Source organism: Pteropus vampyrus, unplaced genomic scaffold (genome assembly GCF_000151845.1).
Source record: "Pteropus vampyrus isolate Shadow unplaced genomic scaffold, Pvam_2.0 Scaffold98, whole genome shotgun sequence".
Lineage (NCBI taxonomy): Eukaryota > Metazoa > Chordata > Mammalia > Chiroptera > Pteropodidae > Pteropus > Pteropus vampyrus.
The window spans coordinates 5,795,911-5,819,116 of record NW_011888879.1 but is presented as its reverse complement, the minus strand read 5'-3'; the positions used below and the strand labels follow the sequence as shown (position 1 = coordinate 5,819,116).

The following is a 23,206-nucleotide window of genomic DNA, read 5'->3' as shown; positions in this document are numbered from 1 at the left end:
ATTAAAACCATAGAAATACCAACAATTAAACCTACTTCAACTTTCTCTTCTTTCTACTCTGTTCATGCCGGTTGGACTTGTTCCCTCTGCCTGTGCCAGGCCTAGTGCAGATTGATCTGTCTCACCTTATTCCAGTCTACCCCGATTTTGCTGTTCCGCCAACAATGATTAACTGCACTTAGAGTCAAATACTAAAGCATGACATTGAAGTGCTTAAATCTTACTTCTCAAATAGGCTGAGAGCAACTTGTGAGCAAGGTCCAGACATTACTCTTCTATCACGTCCATCATGATCCTAGGGAACACAGTAAATGCTTAAAAAAAGAAAAATTTTATTAATTTGTACAATCTACAGATTGATTTCACTTCTATTAATGGATTTCTTTGAGATAGCATATTTATTAAGTATGGCTATTACCTAATGATCAAAAAGTGTGTGTGTGTACGCCATTTTTTCCCTTTAAAAAGTGTCAAAAACAAAACAAATAAGAATGGCTAAAATGAAACAATAAAACCAGATTCCGGTAGAAGGGAATAGGTGGTAAAAAACCACTTTTGTGCCAAAGGCGCTCCTTAGCATTTCTTTTTCCCACAGTTCATCCTGACAACCTTTCCACCACAATGGGATTGTGTCACGGTCAGTGTAACCATGGCCTGACATTGGGCAAGATGCATCCATTGAGCCAGTTGTTCTCAGCTGGCATCCATTCTGACTCAGTCCTTATGCCGTACTATTTGTTAAATTTACTTATACTATTGCTCCTGGGTAAAGCTGATTGGCTGGCTGATTTTGAACACATCCATTCTTGTGACTATAAAACATGCAACTCCAGCATTTTCCTCAACACTCTGGTCATGAAAGTGATGTTAAAGAGGATTTTACGAAGAAATATTGCAACATCACTTTTGTTTTCATTTTAAAGTTTGTAAGTGCTTATGCTGTACTTACTCGATTATCTCTAACACCTACTGCTTAGCTTCTCTTCATTTATAGCCCTCTGAACTGCCTCGTAGTTTCTAAAGCTTTAAAGCAGGAATCTATTCAGTAGAAAAGAAAACAGAGATTGCTCTGAGTAGGTAAGGATTAGAAATAGACTTGAGGTGTCAGAAAGAATTTAAAGGCTGGGAATAACTGACTAGCTGCTGGACAGATGTGCACACTCTACTCTAGGTCTTTGGACAGGGACACTAAAGGTGCACAGCTGGCATCCAGAGGGCGACAGAATCACTCCAAAAGTGACAGCAGTCTCTGGCATCATTAATGACTCTCTCCTCTTCTCTACCACCTTATATTTAAATTGAGTAGTTTTATAAACCTTCTGTACCAAACTAGTTCTTGTCAAGAGTACAAAACATGGTGCTAATACAGGTAATCTTTCCTCTTAATTAACTATACATTCGTAAATATTAAAGAATTAGAAAAATAAATTATTCAACACTGACATTTTATTTTCCGAACTTTATCATTTTTACAAAACAAAACAAAAGGCAGGTATCAAAAACAGCAGAGCTTATAGGATTTCTGCACCAGTTTTCACGTCAGTGATTATGAAACTGGTGTCCAAGGTAAATACTATACACAGGCTGATTTCCCTCTTGGTCATATGCATTCAGGTGGTTTGTTTTGGAGCTACTGAATAATATTTTATAAGCACCGGTCATTTTTTTTTTTTTTTTTTGAGAACTGATTTGGTTTGTCCAACAAAGTAAACACTTTTTTCCTGCGTGGCTTTTGTTTTTTTTTTTTTAAACCACTGAGCTAAAATACAGAATGTGTGCGTGTTTGGATCTGAACCAAATCTTTTGAGATCCCAATTACCCTGAAGAACACTGAAGACATTTATAGGGCATATTAAATACTGGTTATATACCTCATAATGTCTAAGGCAGCTACTATAGCTCTATGGGAAGTATCATTTCATTCGGAGGCCGCCCAGAGTTTGAACTACATCATAGTTTCCATGTCCTTTCTGATTTGGAGTAGTTTCTCCAAATAGGGCCACATAATTGAAACAAAGTTTTATGCTCATGCCAAAAAGGCTCTGGTATTTTATAGATACATCTGTATAGAGCAAGACTCCTTGCTCTGGACCCTGGTGACCAAAGAAATCGAGAGGCCATGATTATTGGATGCTGAGAGGAAGAAGCATACTTAAACTCACATGATCTGGAGGCAAGCAGAAACAAAACTGGAACGCGGTAGTGGTGCTCACCCACCACTTGTCCCAGAAACACATTTTGCTTAAATAAAGGAAGTATGGTCCAGTTTTGCAATGTTAATAGCTGCCAGTCTCTGAAAAATATTTTTTATAAGAGTCATTTCCTGGCTAGCAATGAGTTAGGAAACCAGCATCCAATTTAGATCACTATTAGTTAAAAACAAAACTAAAAAACCAAAAACAAAAAACAGAAAAACAAAAAATGCCAGCCAATTAAGGGGTTAGAAATTGCACAATTAAACGTGAATGTAAATTATACTATATACAGATTGGTATACACATCACTGAAATAGTTTTGAGAGCATGAAACACTTCTGTTGAAACATTCCCTCTATGTCATCCCAATTTTCATTAAAGGAAAACTGATATGTAATTTTCTTCTTTATAGATATGAAAGAGGAAGCAAGAAGGCAAAGCTGAGAGAAACAGATGCTACCCAAAGGGCAGCTGTGGCATTTGGTTGTTTTGGTCTTTGTACCAGCAACTCCCACACCCACAGGAGACATCCAGCTCCTGCTGGATTACACGGTTTTTCTGGCAGTCAACACTCGAACGATGGACCCCACTCCTCCAGCAGCAAGTGCCTAAAAATAAACCAAAATTAACTGTTGGCAGAATCAAAAAAGGTCAATTCTCCTATCAAGTAAATCGTTTTTCTTAAAGAAGGAATGTGTGCAGCTATTGATTCTAAATTTACTAATTTTCATAAATATTTCATGAGTACCTATTATGTACCAGGCACTGGGGATACCTTCAGAGTCCCTGACCACATGTGCTCACGTTCTAGTGAGATACATTCTAGTATGTTGTTTTCAAATAACAGTATGTTCTTAAAGATCCACAGCATAATGTTCTTTCCTAAAACAGATGCTCAAATATAAATTTAGGGCATTTATTCCACTCTCTTATTCTCAGCACTGTCAGGAAGAAATTCAAACTTGAACAAACTATCCTAAGTTCCATTTAGTTAGAATTTATCAGATTTTTTTTCTCCCAAGTGAAGAATTATTATTTAATATCTAAGAAATTAAGAACTTTGACTTTACCTTGAAAAATTGGAAGTCATGATCAAGTATCTGAAGCTCTGATTTACTTGTGTTCAAAAGCACTTACTGAATACCTTTGTGTATTGGGTACTGTGCTAGATACTGGGGATATAAAAGTGAATAAATACAGCATTTTATGGTCTACTAAAGAGAGAAAGATATATATACAGATCATTTTAATATAATTATGAATCGACAGAGCTATGCTTTAGGTGCTATAAAAGAACAGAGGGCACAAACCCAGCCTGAGGGTATAGAAAAATGTGCAATGGTTAGGTAAAGTTTCCTGGGGAAAATGATAAATTAAGTGGACAAGTAGGTAACAAACTGACATGAAAGGATAAGGAGGCACTCAGGCAGAGAGAAAATCATGAGTAAAGGTACAGAGGTGTGAAAAGTTATGGTGCGATCAGAGAAAGGGCTGGCATTGCTGGAGCATAAGGGGAAGAATGGTATGAAGATGAGGCTGGTCTTGGGAACCTAGACATTATTCTTCAGGTGACTGGCAATGGTAGATCTGGATTTTAGAGAAAGCATTCTGGTACTGGGTGAAGAAATTTGAAGGAGGGAAAACTGGCAGCTGGGATACCAGTTTAGGAAGCGATAGCAACAGACTGGGAGAGATGCTATGAATAGTTACATTTGAGATGTATCTGAGTGGATGATCTGAGTATTTAGGAGATAAGATTGGCAAAAAACTGGTGACTGAAGTTAAGTGTTTATGAGAATTAAATGAGTTACTATTTTAGAAAGTACTCGGAAGAGTGCTTAGAATATAATAAGTGCTCAATCAATGTTTGCTATCATCCTGAGGCTATACTGGAAATAGGCTGCTTAGGTTTTAAAGCTGGCTCTTCATCTGTATACTGAGGATGATAAAGATGTTTATATACCTCATAGAATTGTTTTAAGGATTAAATGAAACATAATAGTACAGCGCCTGGCAAAAACAGAAAGTGTTCCATGAACAGAATGACTACATAAATTATTCTCCAAATTGATATTATAGAATTAAAGGGAACTATTCATAATTATGTTGAAACAGGCATAAACTGGGCTGTCTTGGGAAAACTGGGAGGTATGATCCATAAATGTTAGTTTTTTTTATTTGATAGTGTATGAGGGTTAAAGTGACTTGGTCGAGGCAAAACAGCAAGTTTTACTATCTAGTCTGATCTTATGTGTGTGTTTTCACTCAGATACACAGATAAGAGCTTCTGAAAACCTGAGTTTTGGGAATTGTAAGATGTTAGAGAATATACCCCGTATCTGTGGCTGGTTCTATTTAAATGTTACATTGTTTATATTTATATAAAAATAAGAGTTGGGATTAAACATTACCTTACCAACTTATTACTTAAAGCTAAAATTCTTTCTACCCTATTTTGATGGACAGTGTGCTAGCATCTGCTTACACTGCAAAATAAAATGTATGAAAACAGTAAAAGATATTTAAGAATTTTTGATCCCACACCCAATTTCTTTTATTTTTAAAACCATGGTAAAATATAACACAAAATTTGCCACTTTTAACTACTCTTAAATGTAAAATTCAGTGGCTTTAATTACATTCACAATATTATACAAACATCACCACTATTTCCAACACTTTTTCATCAGCCCAAACAGAAACTCTGTACCCATTAAGCATTAACTCTCTAGTCTCCCTTCTTCCCAGCCCCCTGAAACCTCTAACCTAGTTTCTGTCTCTATGAATGTGCCTATTCTAGATATTTCATGTAAGTGGAATCACACTGTATTTGTCCTTTTGTGTTTGGTTCATTTCACTTTGCATAATGTTTTCAAGGTTCAGTCATGCTGTAGCATGTATCAGAACTTCCTTTTTGAATAAGAAAATATTTCCATTTTATTCCATTTTATGTATGTACCACATTTTATTTATCTGTTCATCTGTTGATGGGGAGTTGGGTTGTTTCTACCTTCTGGCCATTGTCAAAAAAATGCTTGAATTTTTTTGCTTATTTTCTTTTCAAAGTTTTGATTTAGTTCAAAGTTTGAAATTATGTTTAATAAACAATAATCATTATTGAATAAACGTAAGTGCTGCAAATCAGAATCTCTCAAGTCTAAACCCAGTAAGCATAAATCTAAAGTTTCATTTTCACACATTTATATGTAATAACAAAGATGTGTAAAACAAGAAGTCAGTATTACTTAGGTAAGAGAGGTCGTCACTGTCCTCTATAAAGAAACCAGTCATACAGAGTCACAATTCACAACTTACCTTTTCATGCCATTGCAGTAACACAGCACTGCTATTGTCAGAGGGGCTCTCAAAGCCTTTGTAAATATACTTCATTAGGAGATCCACACCATTCTTGTCCAGGGATTGAACTGCCTTTTCAATATCATTAGCTTTAAAAGAGATGAGCACCTTCAGGACAATGCTGCCTGCCCGGTCCTGAAGGTAAATAAATAACAGAACATTTAGACATATGTGTGTGCAGGATTAGTTTCTATTAGAAAGGCCACACTGAGGTGACATTTGAGTAAAAACCTGAAGGACATGAAAGAGGAAAACTTGGGGATACCTGAAAGTACTTCAGACAGAGGAAAGAGCAAGTGCTATTAGTGTGGGTTCAAGAAATAGCACAAAGACCCAAGGTGGCTGGAGCGAGAAAACTGCATTGAAGTTCTACTTTGAACCATCCTTCAGAAATGTTATTAATAAAAATTTAAGTTTTTAAGAAAACTTAAGTCTCATTTCTATAGTCAAGTGACTACAGATGTAAGATACAGTGGTCTTCATTTATAATGATCTTTTTTTTTTTTTCATAAAAGGCTGCTCCAACAGTAAAGCTATTTTTTGTATCCATCAAGTCAAGGGAAGAGAACACTAATTTACCCTTTCAAGAATTCATTTCTCCTTCTATTCAAGATAAAGTGATATCTTTGGCATAAATACTGGTCAGGATTTTACAGAACGTTTCTACCACCTATTGTTATCTTCAGTTTAAAGACTATGCAATCACCCAATTTAGAAAAACATCCTTACATCCAGAACTATAACCTACCGCCCCCAAACTGTGATAAAACAGACTCATACAAAAGCAGAAGGTGGTAAAATTAAAATTTCAATGATTTTCCTCATAACTTTTAAAAACCAAATAAGTTTTTCTTCTTATAAAAAATTATGTTACCTAATTATTACACACTTAGTTATTACTACTATTCATCTAAGGAAATTCTTGGGGTTTCTAGGTTGTATGAATAACTATGAACAGTGGGGTCAATGCCCTGGGTTTCATTTTAAACAATAAATAATGAAGTAAATAGGTTCTTAAGAATTACTGAAAGACTGCTGCAGGGAATATAAGTCACACAGCTTTTCTTAAGGGCGATTTTACAATACTGTATGTACCAAAAGCCTTACAAAATGTGCATTCTAAAATCCAGTGATTCGCTTCTAGGAATTTATTCAAAGGAAAAAAATCAAGAATTTACCAAAAATTGTGCATTTTAGTACTTTTTGCAACAGGAAAAAAATAGGTCAATAATCAAAAAATGTGACAAAAGATTAGTTATATATGCAAACATTAAAAAAGATGTTAAAGAAATAAACTTATTGCCAAGATGTCCATGTACTTTGCTATACAACTGAAAAAGCAGATTATAAAATTCCATTTTTATTTTAAAAAGCTACTCATAGAAAAGCTGTATAAGCATATAGCAACACCAAAAGCAGTAATTATGATCTTGTGGTGGGTTTATGGATGAATACCTTTTTTATCTCCCTCCATCTTTGAGTTTCCTATAATAAATATTTAGTATTTGTATGACTTTTAAAAATCTTGAAAAAGTAGAATGTTTATTTTGTAAAGGTTTTATTTATTCTTCAAGACTTTGCTCAAATTCCACCTGTGGAATTCCTCTAAAAACACAGAAATGACCTCTGCTATTTGAACTTAGTGTGTCCACCAGGCAGCATTATTATATCTCAGTGTGTTATTTTTTCATATGTAAATTTTTACCTATTAAACTACATTATAAACTCTTCTATGTCAAAGATAGTAAATAGAATATCTGTTGATTTTGTGACACTTCGGAGGATTGGGTAAGAATGCCAGGCTATCAGCAGAGTTCACTGTGTCATCCGTGACTCACCTTCACAGCCTGACTCTTGGTGTTGATAGGGGGGTTTTTCAGAGCTGCCTGCAGGGCAGCTGTCATGTTTCCTGTGATGGAAGTTAAGGGGATAGCAGAAAAGGGCAGCCTTCAGGAACCATTGGTTCTTAAGACTTGACTTTATGCATAAAAACTACTATGGTCACTATGTTCAATATTGGAAAATTCAACATGTTGGTTTCAAGGATGTCGATCAAGTGTAAAATACTGAAAACAAGAACGTTAGAATTTAATAAAGCAAAGGCTGTTTCATCCTCGGTTTTAATTATCAGATGAACACTTTAGTAACCTCTCATTTCCCAGTTAGACATATATAGAAACATTATCCAGTGACATTTTAAAAGACAAATATATATCAGATTAGGCCCAAAATGAAAACAGCCTATCCTCAACCGAAATATCTTTTTACGTGATTCTAACTGGAAAAATAAAGACCAAACTTTTACTAGAATTATATCCTGTATTAATTGAAACGCTGGGGGAAAATGCTTTAACAATCTGAATGATATATGTTAACGATCTCTCAATATTGATGAAAAGGGACTTTATATTTCAATGACCCTTAGGTGGTAGCATAACTTTTGTTTTAGATATTTTTGCTCATATTTCATAAAGGTTATTCAAACTGTCCTAGGCCATACCTATTACATGTAGTCTCTCTGAAAGCACCAGTGAGTTAGCATGTATGAGACAAGGAAGGCCAATCAGACTGTCAGAATGTACAGTCATTTCCCTAAAAGGAAAACCACAGAGCTCACTTGTTCCTTCATCTGTAGTGCTTAACCAGCATTTGTCTCCTCTGGTTTCAACAAGACTAGAAGAGACACTATCTTTATAAGCAAATCTACTATATGGATACAGCAGAATCATTTAAGAGTCATCTCATATCGCCTACGTTAGTTTCATAAAACATCATTTATCCATCACAAAGATTGTTTTTTGACAAAATAATGTTCACCATTTATTTTTTTGAAGAAAAAAGTCTGACCAAAAACCCTATGGTTTGTGGTAAGCTGTTATTCTCAAGCCTTAATGGACTTTTAGAGAAGCAAGTCTTTTGTAGGCTGGTTCATTTTTAAGACCTCAAACACCAGTCTTTAAATAATGCAAAACAGCAACAGCTGATTGTGAAAGTTGCAGAAATCAAAGAAACATCTGTATGTTGATAAATGTTTAATGCTGTATTTTAGGTGCTTTTAAGATCAGATATAGCTGCTACCAAATATTTTCACTCATCTATTCCGTTATAATTTAATAGGACATCGATGAGTCTACAAAGCCTTCCTTATGAATACACCCAAGTATAATCAGAAATGAGTGAATTCAGTCAGTAATTGAGAATCTCTAAAACTAGAGTTTTGGTTATTGCAACATTTACATTTTTCTAAAAAAGATCTCATGTAAATGTTCAAAGTTATGAATATTCAAATATGCAAAACCAAAACCCAGGAACTGACAGCCACAGTTTAATTAAAATGGAAACGATTTCAGCATTACGAAAATGATTCTGCTTTGTACGAATGGCTAGTCTTCTATTTTATCCATTGAGGTTTATTTTAAATATATCCAGGGATTCTCCACATGCATCCCCTGTCTTCTTTCCATTGTCTTGCTCAGCAGGTAAAGCCTCCAAGCTTCCTTCTTGGAGTTTTGTTATTAGTACTCACTCCCCTTCCCCTCCCGGTAAACAAATTCTGCGCAACCTGTATTTTGCAAAATCCCTTTTTCTAAAAAAAAAAAAAAAGAAAAAAAAGAGTCCGCGGGACTAAAAGGACAGAGGGCCTCATTCAGCAAATCGCCCCCATCTCTCCCGGCATGGAATAAACTATCCGAACACTACCAAAACAAAAGCACCCCCAAAACGCCCGTTCCTCCCCGTCAGCAATCTCTGGAACTAATGTGACCCCAGGAAACAGCGTTGTGGGAGGAAAACTTCGGCGCCCCGCAACGGTCCTGATCAGCCCCTAAGCCTCCCCAGCGCCGCGAGGGCGCGGCCGGCACAGCCGGGGCCGGGAGGCTGCGACTCCTGGCGCAACCTGAGGAATCCGGGCGCGGAAGGCGCGCTGGACCTGCAGGTTTCCGAGGGCGGCGCCCTGGGGATACGGGCGCCCTGCTGAAAAATGGGAGAGTCCCCTGCCCTCTCGGAATGGGGAACCCCAAAGAGACAGGTTCAAGCCGCGAGCGGCTGGGCGCAGCTCCGCGCCCGGCCCCCCGTGAGGGGTCCGTCCCCCTCAGACCCTACGGGCGCGGGGTCCCGGGAGACGGGCCGGGTGGGGTGGGGTGGGGTGAGGTGGGGAAGCCGCCACACGCAAGGATATTGCCGCAGGCAGGAGTCCACCTCGCCCTCGTCGGGCCCCGCCTGTCCGTCGCCCCCGTCTTCTTCGTCCACGAACTTGTTCTCGTCGTACTCATCTACGTCCACCTTCCGGAACCGGGCCGACGACACCGTGTTCTTCGACATCTCCGATCCGGAGCGGTGGCAAAGGCCTCTTCTCCGTGCTGCCTCTACCTTAGCAAGCCCAGTCAGACAGGAACCCGCAGCCTGGTGCCTTCACTTCCCTCTTCCGCTCTGGGGCGTCGCCGGCAGCCCCGGCTCCGGCGGTTCCGGGCCTGCGCGCTGGCCCCGCTCCTTCCTCAGGTTCACACTCGGCTCCAGCCTCCCACGCCGCCCCTGCTCTTCCCCGGGGAGCGCGCGCGAGGCTAGGAGCGCGCTGGACGCAGTGCGCAGGCGCGGACTGTCCGCAGGAAAAAGTGGGGCGGAGCCAAAGCGGCGGGGGCGGTAGGGGGCGGAGCATGAGGGAGAGCAGAAAGCGGTGCCGCGGGCACCGGTAAGAGGCGATTGGTCGTCCAAGTGCCTCACGTGATCCCAGAGGGTTTCCATAGAAACGCTTCTCTGCGGTCCTGTCTAGGGGGTCTAACGTTGGTTGCGATGGGCACTGGGGGCGGGTGGCCTTGGCTTTTGCTGCCACCGCCGCATCCAACGACCTGTCATCCGGGTCCTGTGTAGGGTCCGGCTGGCCCGGACTTGCCTCAGAGGTGGGATGGACTGGTTGTGGGACCAAGTCCCCTGCGGTCGGCAGGAGTATGAGGCGAGGTGATGCAAGTCCCGGCGCCCAGCATCGTTTTAGTTGTCAGAGACAACGCTTCGGATTGTGCGCTGCCAGTGGCTGCGCCCTGGAGCCGGGAACCCCTTTCCCGGGGTTGGAACTACGCTGCACGGCCAGCGGGAAGTCCCCAAGGACAGAATCGAGAGGTCATATCTTTGTCAGTGCTGTGTGGCAGCACCGCGGAGGCACCTCCAGAACCTGAACTAGGTATCATTTCCATTGGGAGGGACTGTGTCTGGACAGGGGCTGGGGTCGGGTGGCAAAACTAGGGTGAACCTGTGGAATTTGGGGTAGGGTCAATCACTGACATCAAAAAATAAGTGGTTGTGTGGAGCGAGAACGCTAGAAAAGGGTAGCGGCGAGTTATGTTCTCCGGTGCCGAGGGGAAACAAAATGTGTAACAATTAGTAGAAACCAGACGTTTAAGATTAATATTTGTGATGTAATATTTAAGCGATCCCTCTAGGCCAGCTTTTTATTATATTTGATATTCCCATTTCTGAGAGCAAAGCTCTTACTGAGGAGGTAAAGGCACTAAAACTGAGGAAATGATGTTATGCTGTGTGTAACACTGAAGTACAAATATTTGCGGAATAAAATTATTTTGGACCTTTGGTTGGACACTGCTCAGATGGGTTTGTTTTGCTGACATCCTATCAGGTCTACTTTAATTCCACCTCTGGCAGAAGGCCGGCTGTTGCCCGTTAAGGACCCCAATCCTTGGTTTCCTGTGCTGTATTGAAAAGAGCACTGGGTTTATAATCAGTAAAACCTGGTTTGAGTCTTGAGTCTTTCCATTTATTTGATTGAGGCATGCCACTTAAAATTCTAAATCTCAGGTTCCTCATTGCTGAAGTGGGGCTAATAATGTGTACTTCACAAGATTATTCTGAGGATTAAATACAGCACAGTGTTTCGAAGCTCTAAAATGTACATGAATGTGAAATTCATGTTACCCGCACCATTGATTTTGGCACTAGACTTATATATTACTTAATGACATATCGTGTTTCATCTTGACCCTGGAAGAGATGGAATGATTCTGGAGAGCAGAGGCTGTCTTATATTTCTTCTGTATCTTCCTTTAGGTCTGACATAAAGCCAAGGTACTCAGTACATTCAGGTACTCAGTTATTCTTTGATGAATGAATAAAATGTGAAAGGCATTATAGTCTGAGAATCACACTGAGAATAATGAACCAGTAAAAAGAGGAAGATCTCAAAATAAAATCTTCATTAGATGCATATTGCATATGCATGTATATATGTATATCAATATGAATATGTATGTATTAATATATGTGTACATATATACACATGTGTGTATACATATATATGTGTGTATGTACACACACACACACACACACATATACGCACACACACACACACACGAGAGAGAGAGAGAGAGAGAGAGAGAGAGAGAGAGAGAGAGAGAGAGAGAGAGAGAGAGAGAGAGAGAGAGAGAGAGAGAATGAATGAGAGACACAGACACCCCTCAGGAGTGGACTGCATCTTTTTTTCTTGGGAGGAAGAAACAATATGGCATTTTAATTTTCCCAATTAAATCACCCTTCTAGAAGATAAATCATTTAGGTGATGAAGTGACATTTCTTTAAATTAACATTCAAATTATGAACAAAAATACTTTTAAAAACTCCCCAAGGACTGTCTGAAGACAACAAAGAAAAATTTTCTACTTGTTGATAATCTTTATTTTAAAAAGTCATATACCAAAGTATCAGATCATTATTATGGTGAATGACATTATATAACTTAGAATAAAGATTTTTTTAACACTTTTTCTGTTTCAATATCTTGCTAACTTTAGTAAGAACAATATACTTGTTTAGATGCTAAATGTAATTGTACTTTTTGTTCTTCTAAATCAAGATTTTTTGAAAAGAAAATTGAACATTAGAAGCACTATTGAGAGCAAATGGTAAAAAGGATTTAAAAGCTAATACATCTCTTCCATTTCTATTTTTTTTTTTTTGTATTAGGTCTTATTTAGGAAATTTCTTTATTTTCTTATTTTAGAACTGGGAAAGAATCCCAGAGTAGAAAGCAACTTAAGGGACTAGAGAGAGGAATTAAAAAAAATCGAGTTGCTCAAGGATATAATTGTTTATACTTGCTCAGACTTGTGCTCTACATATTGAATGTGTTGAATATGATGAATTTTCAGCCGCATAATACATACTACATTTGAGATGTAGTAATGTCAGAAATACCTTTTCCAATGCAGTATTTTTTATTGTCTCACAATGATAAGTACCTAGTACATAGTAGGTATTTAACATGTTTCTACCCAATGAATTAATAATTTGACAAATTAATTTTGGAATCACATTTAGAGATTGAGTATTTTTTAATAGACACATTAATTACCTCTCCACAGCTTTAGGGAAATTTGTGTGCGTATGTGAAGAAACCTGTCCTTAATTATCATTTAATTAGAAAATACACATTATTACACTTTCTTGCAAATTATAAATTTCTAATGTTAATCGTGGTATTTCATTCATTTTAGGTGATATTATTCTCCCTATTTAAATTTTCCAAAAGAGTGCTTATCCCTGAAATAAAGGATCTAAAAAGTTTTAAGACATTTTATTTATCGTGCAAATAACCTGGATTGGTTCAATACTAAAGTAAGCCGTAATTTTCTCGAAGGTATTGCTGCATGAAAGTATATAGCTCCTTCTTATTTTCTGTGACGATGCAGAGAGTAGATCTTAGTTAGAAAGGATTTTGATAAAACTGTTGTGTAATGGGTTTTTCCTTTCAGATATTTTAAACCAAGTTCTCTACCCACAATGTGCTTCTTTTTCCCAAACTTGCCACTAAATTCTTAACAAACCAAGGCCTTGAATCCTGCAGCATGGCAGGTTATTATTTGAAATGGAAGTGAACTAAGTAGTAATCAAATATGTCGAACATTAGAAGCACTATAAATATAAAATAAATAAATTTCAGTTCTGGTAATGATGATTTAATTCCATTAATGATGATTAATTACTGCAATATAAAAAGATTTTTTAGCATGTTACCCATAGACTATATTATGGTTTAATGCTTGTACTTAATATCCAAATGAATTGGTTCTATGTTGGAACCACCAACCTTCAAAAGCTTCAGGTTTTTTTTTATTATTATTAATTTTAGCTCTACATATGATTACACACTGAGGCAGAGTAGATAGGATGAACTATTTTACAACAAGACCTTTATTTATATATTAGTACTTAAAAGATTAAAAACATAAATCTGTACTCTTGTCTCAGGAAAAAAGTCAATGCTAAATTAAAGAATAAACCTCGTTTGTAAACATTTTAGTGATTGGGACTCTATTTCTACTTAATTTTTTACCTGTTTATGATAATTTAAAGGGACGCTATATATATAAAAATTTATTTATTTCATATTCTTTCCTGTTACTGGGATCTGTTATTAATGCTAACAGCTGTTTTGAGGTTACATGTCTTATCACAGTATACGATCATGATATTTGAGGAAAGGATAATTTTCATCATTTACATCTTCTTTTCTAATATTTAAATCACTTTTCTTTCTTTTTCTTATCTGTTTGCATTAGCTAGACTCTCGAAAACAGTGTTGAAAATTGGCTTCTTTTCTCTGTTTCTATTTTAATAGAAATGTCTTCGGTATTTCACCAGTTTATATTTCCTATTGCTTTATGATTTTTGGGCATGATGGCTGAAATTATCAAATGCTTTTTGGAGGATTTAATGATAAAAATCATGTAGTTTTCAATCATTAATTTATTAATATAATGAATTCTATTTACATATTTTTCTGCACTGAACCATTCCTACATTTCTAGAATAAACTCATTTGGTTACTATTTTTATTGCTCGATAGATTTGATTAATTTGTATTTTATTTACTTGATTTCAGAATCTATATGTGTAAGTATGATTGATTCATAGTTTTATTTCTTTGTGCTCTCTTTATCTGGTTTTGATATTTGGGTTAGTCTAGGTTTGTAAGAAGAATTGAGGCAATATCCGTCTTTTTTCTATGCTCTGGAATAGTTGGAGTATTAGAAAATTGCTACGCTATTTTTTCTTTGAAAGTTATAGAATGTGCTTTCATTGCTGGGCTTGCTCATATTTTTAGAGGTAGGTCTTTGATCTTCTTTATCTCCAGTGATTATTGACTTGTACGGTTTTCTTTTATTGAGTCAATTTCAGAAATTATATTTTTCTAGTAAATCATGCATTTCATCTAGATTGCCAATTTATTGGCAAGAAGTTGCACAATATATTTTCTTACAGCTATTTTAGTTTCTTCCATGACCATAGACATTATGACTTTTCTCATTGCTACTATTAACTAAGCAAAATATTAAAATCAACATTTTTTTCTTTTTTTCTCCTCCTAACCCAGTTGTCACAAATTCTAGAAATATCTCTTTACTCCTTATAGAAAATAGTCATCTCAGACTTTGATAGAATTTGAAAGATCTACAATTCCTGTCTCTACTATCTATCCTTATTAATATTTTATTAATAATAGTAACCACTTGATGACTGTTTATTGTGTGTTAGACACTGGTTAATAAACTTTTTACTGTACTTACATTATTTAATCCTTAGAGTAGCTCTAAGGCCTAGGAATTAATGTTCCCATTTTATGAATGAAAAAGTAAGGCTCAAACTGAGATTAGTTAACTGAGCCAGTGATTCTCAGTGAGCAAGTAGCAGACTGATTTAGGAATTAGGACAGTCAGATTCTGAAGCTTGTGCTTTTAATCACCACTCTGTGCTTTCAGTAAATCTTTCTCATTATTCCCAACTCTACTACTTACCTTGTGCTAAAATAAGTCTATAAGTATCCAAGGTTAAATATATCCACACTATAGCTTGAAATGAATTGTAAACTGTGAACTTAAAAAGATCTTGTTAATAAAATGATTTTTTAAAAAGATATTTATTTCTTTTTCGGGTATTCCTATGAGCTTTCCCCACCTGTCCCACCTGTCTAGTCTCTGAGACTGGACAAAGAGCCTGCTATCAATTAGCATACCACAAAAGATGTCTCTTTTTTGGTATAAGGAGAAATCTGTAGGTGTCGATTAATAATTACACTTAATTTTTTTAAAATTGTGGCAAAATACCCATAACATGAAATTTACCATCTTGCCACTTTAAGTGTACAGTTAAGTAGTATTAAATACATTCACATTGTCGTACAACCATCATCACCATCCATCTCCAGGCCTCTTTTTATCTTGAAAAATTCAGATTCTGTACACAATAAACAATAACTCCACATTCCTCTTTCTCCCCAGCCCCTGGAAGCCACCATTTTACTTTGTGTTTTTATAAATTTGATGACTCTACGTAGGTACCTCATATTAAGTCAAATCATACAGTGACTGGTTTATTTCATTTAGCTTGATGTCCTCAAGATTCATCCATATTATAGCATGTGTCAGAATTTATTTTTTTTAAGACTGAGTAATATTTCCTTGTATGTATAGACCACATTTCCTTTATCCATTCATCCACTGATGGGTTCTTGGGTTACTTCCACCTTTCGGCTATTGTGAAAAATGCTGCTATGAATATGGTTATACAACTGTCTCTTTGAGACCCAATTTTCAATTATTGTGGGTATATACCCACAAGTCGAATTGTTGGATTGTATAGTAATTCTGTTTCTAATTTTTTGAAGTTAATTCCACTTAATTAACTAAATAGGGCAATAAAGCAATGTTCCTTTGCATCAGGTCTCATTTGCTATATTCCCGAGAGTGGTGAGCCTGAAGGCCTGATCACTGCACTGTCCGAGCTTGCTCCATGGAACTGTTGCTCTGATATGATACATGCCATCTCAGAGCAGATAGCTCATGTCTCTTGTTTTTCAGATGTGGAAATAGAGGCTACTTGCCTAGGGCCAACTATCTTTATGGTCTCTTAACAGCCTCTTATCTAAAGCTTGACTATATTGGCCTCAACTCATGACTTATCAGTACCATTATTCTTCTAGCCCCAGTCTTATCTAACCTGCATAAAAATTTAACTGCCCAAAGCACTTTTCTTTCTTGTCGTCCTGGCAACATTTGTTATACACTGCTGATATCCAGGTTCACATTTGAAATACAAATTCATAGATTTCAGACTGTGTTTCTAACTGGATCCTTTGTAGCCTGATTGATATGGTGGTTTTCTTGACCACTTTGGAGATAGATTTCATGGCAACTGATAAGATCTACATTTTTTTTTGAGGAGGCCACAAGGTGGGTGGGTCTCTCCTATTTCTGTGGAGTGTCACCAGCCGGCCTGGTAAGAAGCTTCAGAGCTGGCTCCCCAGGACCCCTACACTTGCTGACACCATTAGCTACGTCACTCAGCTGGATCTACTTTTATAATGATCAGGGAGGCTGAATTTGTTATGTTGGAGTCTTTTTTTAAAAACTCTACATCCCACATTGTATACATGATATCATGATCTAATAATAAACTTCAACAATACCTCTTTAAATAAGAAGGACCATATACCCACAATACAATTATATTCCAATAATTCTATACAAATTTTCAGGTTATCAATAGAAATTTCTTTAAAAATTTATTTGTTTTAATCACAACAGGAATTTCTATTCTAAACATTTTTCTTTTCTTCTAAGAGAAAAGTGAAGCAGCAAATGTGAATTCATTAAACACAAGCTAAGTGCTCTAGTGTACATGCTCAGGTGGTTAGTGAAGGAGCACTTTCTAGAAGTGTGTTTTGAACAAAATTTTGAGAGAAGGTATAGATATGCACTGGTGAAAAAGAAGTGGTCAGAAAAAAGGGAAGTAAATAAAAATTATGTATTGGGGAGCTATATCAGAAGAAGGGGGAATGGATGCTAAGAAAAAAAAAACAAAAAACAAACATGTCCAGGATGGTTAAGCAGGCACTTGGCTGGGATGGAGAAGAAACCTTTGGGAGCAGGGTTTGATGAAGTTATTGAGATGAAGGTTCACAGTCTGGCTACCCATGTTTTGCCTAGGTATTGTGCTAGACCCTAAGGGAAAACCAAAGAAGGGAAAGAGACAGTGCTCGACCAATAGGAACTTACAATCTCACTGATGAGACAGGACAACAGGAAGGTAGAGGGAGAGTCTTGAAAGCCAGTAAGAGTGGCTTGGGTATTATATGGCATGTGCTAGAAGGAGCCTTTGGAGAATCTAATGTATCATCCTGCCTCTATCATCTCAGAAAGGAGAGGTCTGAGCTGGGAAAAATCAAACTGAGCCGGTGGCTAGATTTCAAAAATCAATTTTTGTAGCTATATCTAATCAATTAGCAAAAGAGCTTTCTCCCCACACAAAACTATTTTGAACCGCCTAGGAGAAAAAATGGGCTGCCTAAAATCTTCTGTCCACAATTAACGATTAATGAAAAATCATTGGTTTGCTTTTGCAAACAGCACTTAATGCTAGTTACTTCAGGTTGTTTTCCAAGTTTATAATAAATTTTAATACTGAAACCAATTTAGGAAGCTATTTGGTCTGTAGGCTTTTTTAGTGGAAAGATGATGTGGGTAGACGAGAATAATGACATTTTCTTTTTCACACCAAAATATTAGCAATGTACTAATGGCTACATTTTCATATTGTCACTTTCAAAATAAAGGAAAGATATTAAATGCTTATGGGAAAATTTTGGATTATGTTAAAAATTGTGTAGCTTTATCGTAGTTGAGATAAATTATTCAGGTTTTGCCTTCAATATATCAGTTTATCGCCATCTTAGATCAGACCTGAGAGAGAAAGTTTCCAGATTTTTGTTGGCTACCTCTGGTAGTTGTTTGGTCTTATGTTATAGGAATGTAGATTTTTTTTTTCTATTTCTTTTTTTTCTTCTTTTCATCTGCCTCTTTGCTACTTACAAGCTGTTCTGTGATTTCCACTGTCTCCACTGGCATTGCTGTGGGAGGGCTTCTGAAGCCCTTGGTTTCCTGGAATGACATTTGAGGCATGTTTAAGTGCCTTACGACATTTCTGGGTTTATATGGATTTTGACCCACATGGATTGGTGGTAGGTCTCTGAAAGGCACCAGCACAAAAATGACAGGAACCCTGAGGTCTGGTGTCAGATTGGGTTGTGGTTGTCTACTTGTCACTTGAAAAGACTGTCCAGGAAAGACATTACTGAAAGAGGAGCTCTCTAAAGCTGCCTGAGCTGTTATGTTCTGATTCTCTTTTGTCTGGGGAAGAACATCAATGAAATAAGGTTTCACTCCTGTTATGGCGTTGATTTCATATGCATTGTACCTGTCAGCCAGGGCTCTTCCGGTTAAAATGGGCTGGAAAACAGTTGATCCTGAGACACCGCTCACAAAGTTGTTGAGGAGAGAATGCCAGATCCCACCACTTATTGGGCTCAAAGTGACCTTCGGCCATAGACTGGCCAGGCTCCGGAGAGCTTCGCGGTTCCATGCTGAGGCAGGAAATTCAGTCTCAGTATGATAGAGCTGAGAGAAGTAAATGCTAAGAGTGACATCTGGATACATTATCAAGAAATTGTACATTTTGCTGATGCAGCAGTGGTCAGCTTCATTACAAGGGGAGTTGTTGGAATACAGAATAATATGCCTGATGCCATCATTACTGTATATGGCCGAGTCAAAATAGCCATTTGTCTCAAATAGCATTGATTCTGGGTGGGTATTATTTCCTGTGCAACTGCTGGCATGGCCCTTTTGCACCAGGCTTCCTGAAGAAGTTTTCAGTTCATAAAACGTGAGGTGTTTTGGTTGAGGATATGTTGGCCCATAAGGGAATCCAAAAATCTGATAAAATTCTGTGTAGGGAACTCTTGCTTCTTCACCTGTCCGAATGTGGTAAGGACAATTAGAGCAATCTAGAGAGAAGCTTAGCCAGTAATACGGTTTTACTATTGTTCCATGATTTGCTAGGTATTCCTCGTATAATGGCTCCATTGCTAGTTCAATTGTCTTCTAGCTGCAACCCTAAACAAAGAAGAGAAAATATATATAAAACCAGTGCAGGAAAAATTAAAGACACTGCATTAATTTATTGAGCCATACTTTTCTTTAAAGCAGGTAGTAAAATAATCATAGTAGCATCTTTGATTCTCAAAGATAGTGATCTATATCCATAGATTAGAAAGCTCAGGATTCATCTTTCTTTATTGAGATTCCTGGGGAGTAGGGAGGAGACAGAAAAGAAAGCACAATAGACTTTTACCTGTTTCATAGATTCTGAGCCAGCAGAACAAGTGGGTTAATGGTGCAAGTTCTAGAAGCAGACTGCCTTGTCTCATATCAGGGCTCTGCCACTTACCAGCTTACTGACTTTTGGCCAGTTACTTAATGTCTGGGAGCCACGGCTTCCTTTTCTGTAAAAAGAGGCTAAGAATAATTCCTGCCTTACAAGATTATCTTGAGGATTGTATGATAGAAACGATATACAACGCTTTATTATTTGCCCAACACTTATAAAGGACCCAATAAATACTTAGCTCTTAGTAGTAATAGTACAAGTCCCAGAGTTATCTAGATGATTCTTATTTATGAAAGTCCAAAGAAATAAGCAAGGGTTTTGCATATTGTTCATAATGTTCTTCCTTTGTCTCTTTTCTGAATGTGATAGTATCTAATACATTGTGCAGAGGTTTTGGGTGTGCTTGCCTCTCAAATCAGCTATTTCATCTAATCATTGACAGTAAACTCGAGGTATTTATCCTTTTGGGAATAGGATCATGGAGTCTGTTTTGCTTAGAGACTTCTCGTAGAAGTGCCATTTGAATGTTGTTTGTGTCGTGGACACTCCTTCATCAGCATTTGAGAGTTTTATTTCTAGTAGATAGGTTTTGTTAGAGCATTTTGGTAACTTTACTATTCCCCAAGCAAATATAGTTCTTTAGGATATTTCAAATAAATAGTATCCAGGATGTTAAAACCAAAAAGTTGAGATCTTTAAGTAATGACTTTTTCTTTTTAAAAAGATTCCTTCAGTTATCATTGTCCCCAAGCAGCAACCTGGGGCATTACAATAGAGTTTTAAAAATATTTTAAAGTAACTTTTTATTATACAAGTATTATATGTTTCTTATAGGTGTTTTAAAATAATACTGAGATATAAAGGAAAAAATAAAAACTTATGCCAGTTTGTGTCAGTTTGCATTCCCGTCACCGTTAACAGGTCTGTTCCCTCCAATCTTTATTCTATATATGTTTGTTATGCATAACATAATGAAATTGCGTCTTATACTTTTTCACTTTGCGTTATGTCATGAGCATTTTCCCATGTTATTAAAAATTCTTCAAAAAACTCAATGTTCATGGCTGATTAGTGACTTGTTACATAACTATAGCATACACGTTCTTGCCTCTTTTTATTATCATAAATAACACTTTGATGAACATTTCTAAATAAATCGTTCACATCTCTGATTCTTGTCTTTAATGAAGATTACCAGAAATCATGCCATTAGATCACACTTTCTCAGGCTGCTTTCTAGGAGGGTGATCCAATTTTATCACATTCCCTTCCAGTGTTTATAACCCCTTTGCCAATTTGAGAAGTCAAGCACCTCTTTGTAGTTATAGTTTGTACCTGGTGAGGCTGAACAGCTTTTCACATGCTTATTGGTCTGTTGTGTTTATTCTGTGAGGTATATTTGATCCTCTACCATTTTTCTGTTTGAGATTTTCCGTGTTGATTCGCAAGAACTCTTAAGTATCAAGTATATTAGCTGTCATATTTTGTTGTAAGTATTTTACCTGGTTCCAGAGCCTTTTAATTGTGCTCGTGGTATTTTTAATTGTACCAAATTTTACATTTTTATGTGGTCTGATATTTACGCTTATGATTTATTTGTTTCTACTCTTGTATTTAGAAAAGACTTTCCCATCAAAGAGGCGTTAAGTATTTCCTGTATTTTTGTAACTCTTTGTTGAGACAACAAAATAGATATAGCAGAAAACTTAAAGGAGATAAACCGTTGCAACAAAACATATATTTCTTTTTTCAAAACCCAGTTTATCATTTCCGAAGTATTTATTAAGGCCTCTCGATGGAAGCACTTTGACCTGAGGAAGAATTTCTGTCTCCCTCAACTCAGATCACCTCAGTCATTGCGATTTTTGGCTCAGCCCAATCTCCAGGCTGAAACCCGCAGAGTTCCTTTGCTAATCGTGCCCGAGGCAGAAAATATTTCAGGACCTCAATCCAGCCGAATGTGACTTTACTCGCGTCACCCTATCCTAATGGCTAAAATCTCTGCAGTAACTCTGGGCACCGCATACCTATCAGACTTCAGATTTTGTCTTACCTCTGTCATGTCAGCTTAGTCCATAGGATTGGGCATCTGCCTCGGTTTCCTCCTAAGTGCTGTATTTTCCTGCGGCAACTGAATTTCCACCCTGAGGCTTCTTAGACCTTACGTAGCTTTTCCTCAGGGCCCTGGACACTTCCTGCTTCACCCTTGGCAATGGGCTGATCACCAGGAACCTGACACCATTGCCTCCTTGACCCTGAGCATTGTCTCTCCCTGGAGCCTCTGCTCTCTCAGCCTTTCTCATCAGACTGGATCTCTCTGAATATCAAAACCTGCTGAAACCAAGCCTAGGGTCTCATTCTCTTTTGAATATTGTGCCCTGGATGTGGTCTGCCATTGGGTGGCACACCTGACATCCAAGTTACCTCTCAGATTACAATTTTAACTCACTCACAGAAAATTTACAGAGTGATTTTGCTAACATGTAATGGAAGCAGAGGCCCTTTCCTACCTTTGTTATTTTTGGAGTGGGGGTAGTGGCATTAACTATATATAATAGTCTCGGAGTTACCCTTTTGAGAAGCAGAAGTCTGCATCTTTCAGGATGAGGACAGTATGGAAGCTCCCGACCGCTTTTCTAGGCACAGCTTCCTTCACACCCTTTCTCTCCTGGGGCTGCTGTAGCCGTGAACGTGCATGGTTTAAGGAGATCTTGAGAACTAGTGGCTTCCCTGTGTAACGGAGGGGGCTCTGGGGTTTCATTCTTGCCTGTGGCTTTTCAGTGTCACCAGCTGTGCTTCCCCGTTGGCGAGGTCTTCACTTTTTCAGAGAATCTTTTTAGGGTTGTTCTTTGATCTCCTTCCTCTGGGGTGGGGCGTGGGGAGGGGGGGCGAGGAAGCGGGAAAGAACTCCTGCCCTCTTTGAACTCTTACGGAATATGTGGGTTACATCATCGATTTGCCATTGATCGCAGACTGTCTTGTATTGTTTTGGTGCCTGTCCTTACGTTCTCCCCTAACCAGGCAGGGATGTGCCCAGGACTTACCTCTGGAAGCTTGACCGGTTGACAGGCTGGGATGGCTAAGCCTCGTTTCCCCAGTGTCCTGTGTCCCCACCACCCAGTCCTTTTCTTTCTGCTCTGTCTGTGCCCTGGGACTTGCACGTTGCCCTCTGTAGGGCAGATCTGCCGGCAGCGAGAGGCAGAGATCCGCAGAACCCAGCTCCCCAGCTCCGTCATCAGGCTGCGAGTGGCCCCTGGACTGCGGCCATGGGAGGACAGCCTGCCTTAGTTTAACATAAACGAGGACAATCTGCTCTCTTGTCACCGAGCTAGGATGTAGCGAGTACTGGTAAAGCACAATTTGCACTGGAGTAATTGGAGAATGGAGTTTGCCCTTCCCAATCTGTGCACAATCTGTTAGCTAAGAAC

General features: G+C 38.0%; 3 protein-coding genes across 4 annotated transcripts in view; 1 reads left to right on the top strand and 2 right to left on the bottom strand.

The window, feature by feature from the left end:
* Positions 1-1,428: 1,428 nt before the first annotated feature.
* On the bottom strand, positions 1,429-10,103 carry ARPC5 (actin related protein 2/3 complex subunit 5). Its single transcript, XM_011364551.2, has 4 exons — positions 9,730-10,103; positions 7,391-7,463; positions 5,511-5,687; positions 1,429-2,803 (listed from the first exon to the last, which is right to left on the bottom strand). Exons 1-4 carry the CDS (start codon positions 9,870-9,872, stop codon positions 2,741-2,743), a joined length of 456 nt encoding a protein of 151 aa, XP_011362853.1. The 5' UTR covers positions 9,873-10,103; the 3' UTR covers positions 1,429-2,740.
* A 180-nt stretch (positions 10,104-10,283) lies between these two features.
* The window catches only part of RGL1 (ral guanine nucleotide dissociation stimulator like 1), a 216,200-nt gene continuing 203,277 nt past the window's right edge, over positions 10,284-23,206 (top strand). Inside the window, exon 1 of one of the 2 annotated variants that reach the window (XM_023533244.1) lies at positions 10,284-10,725. The gene's annotated coding sequence lies outside the window, so the exon portion shown is untranslated. The remainder of the gene's footprint in view (positions 10,726-23,206) is intronic. The other variant, XM_011364549.2, reaches the window with a different exon arrangement.
* On the bottom strand, positions 18,347-19,474 carry APOBEC4 (apolipoprotein B mRNA editing enzyme catalytic polypeptide like 4). Its single transcript, XM_011364548.2, is given in 1 exon segment — positions 18,347-19,474. A coding segment is annotated over 1 exon segment (1,128 nt).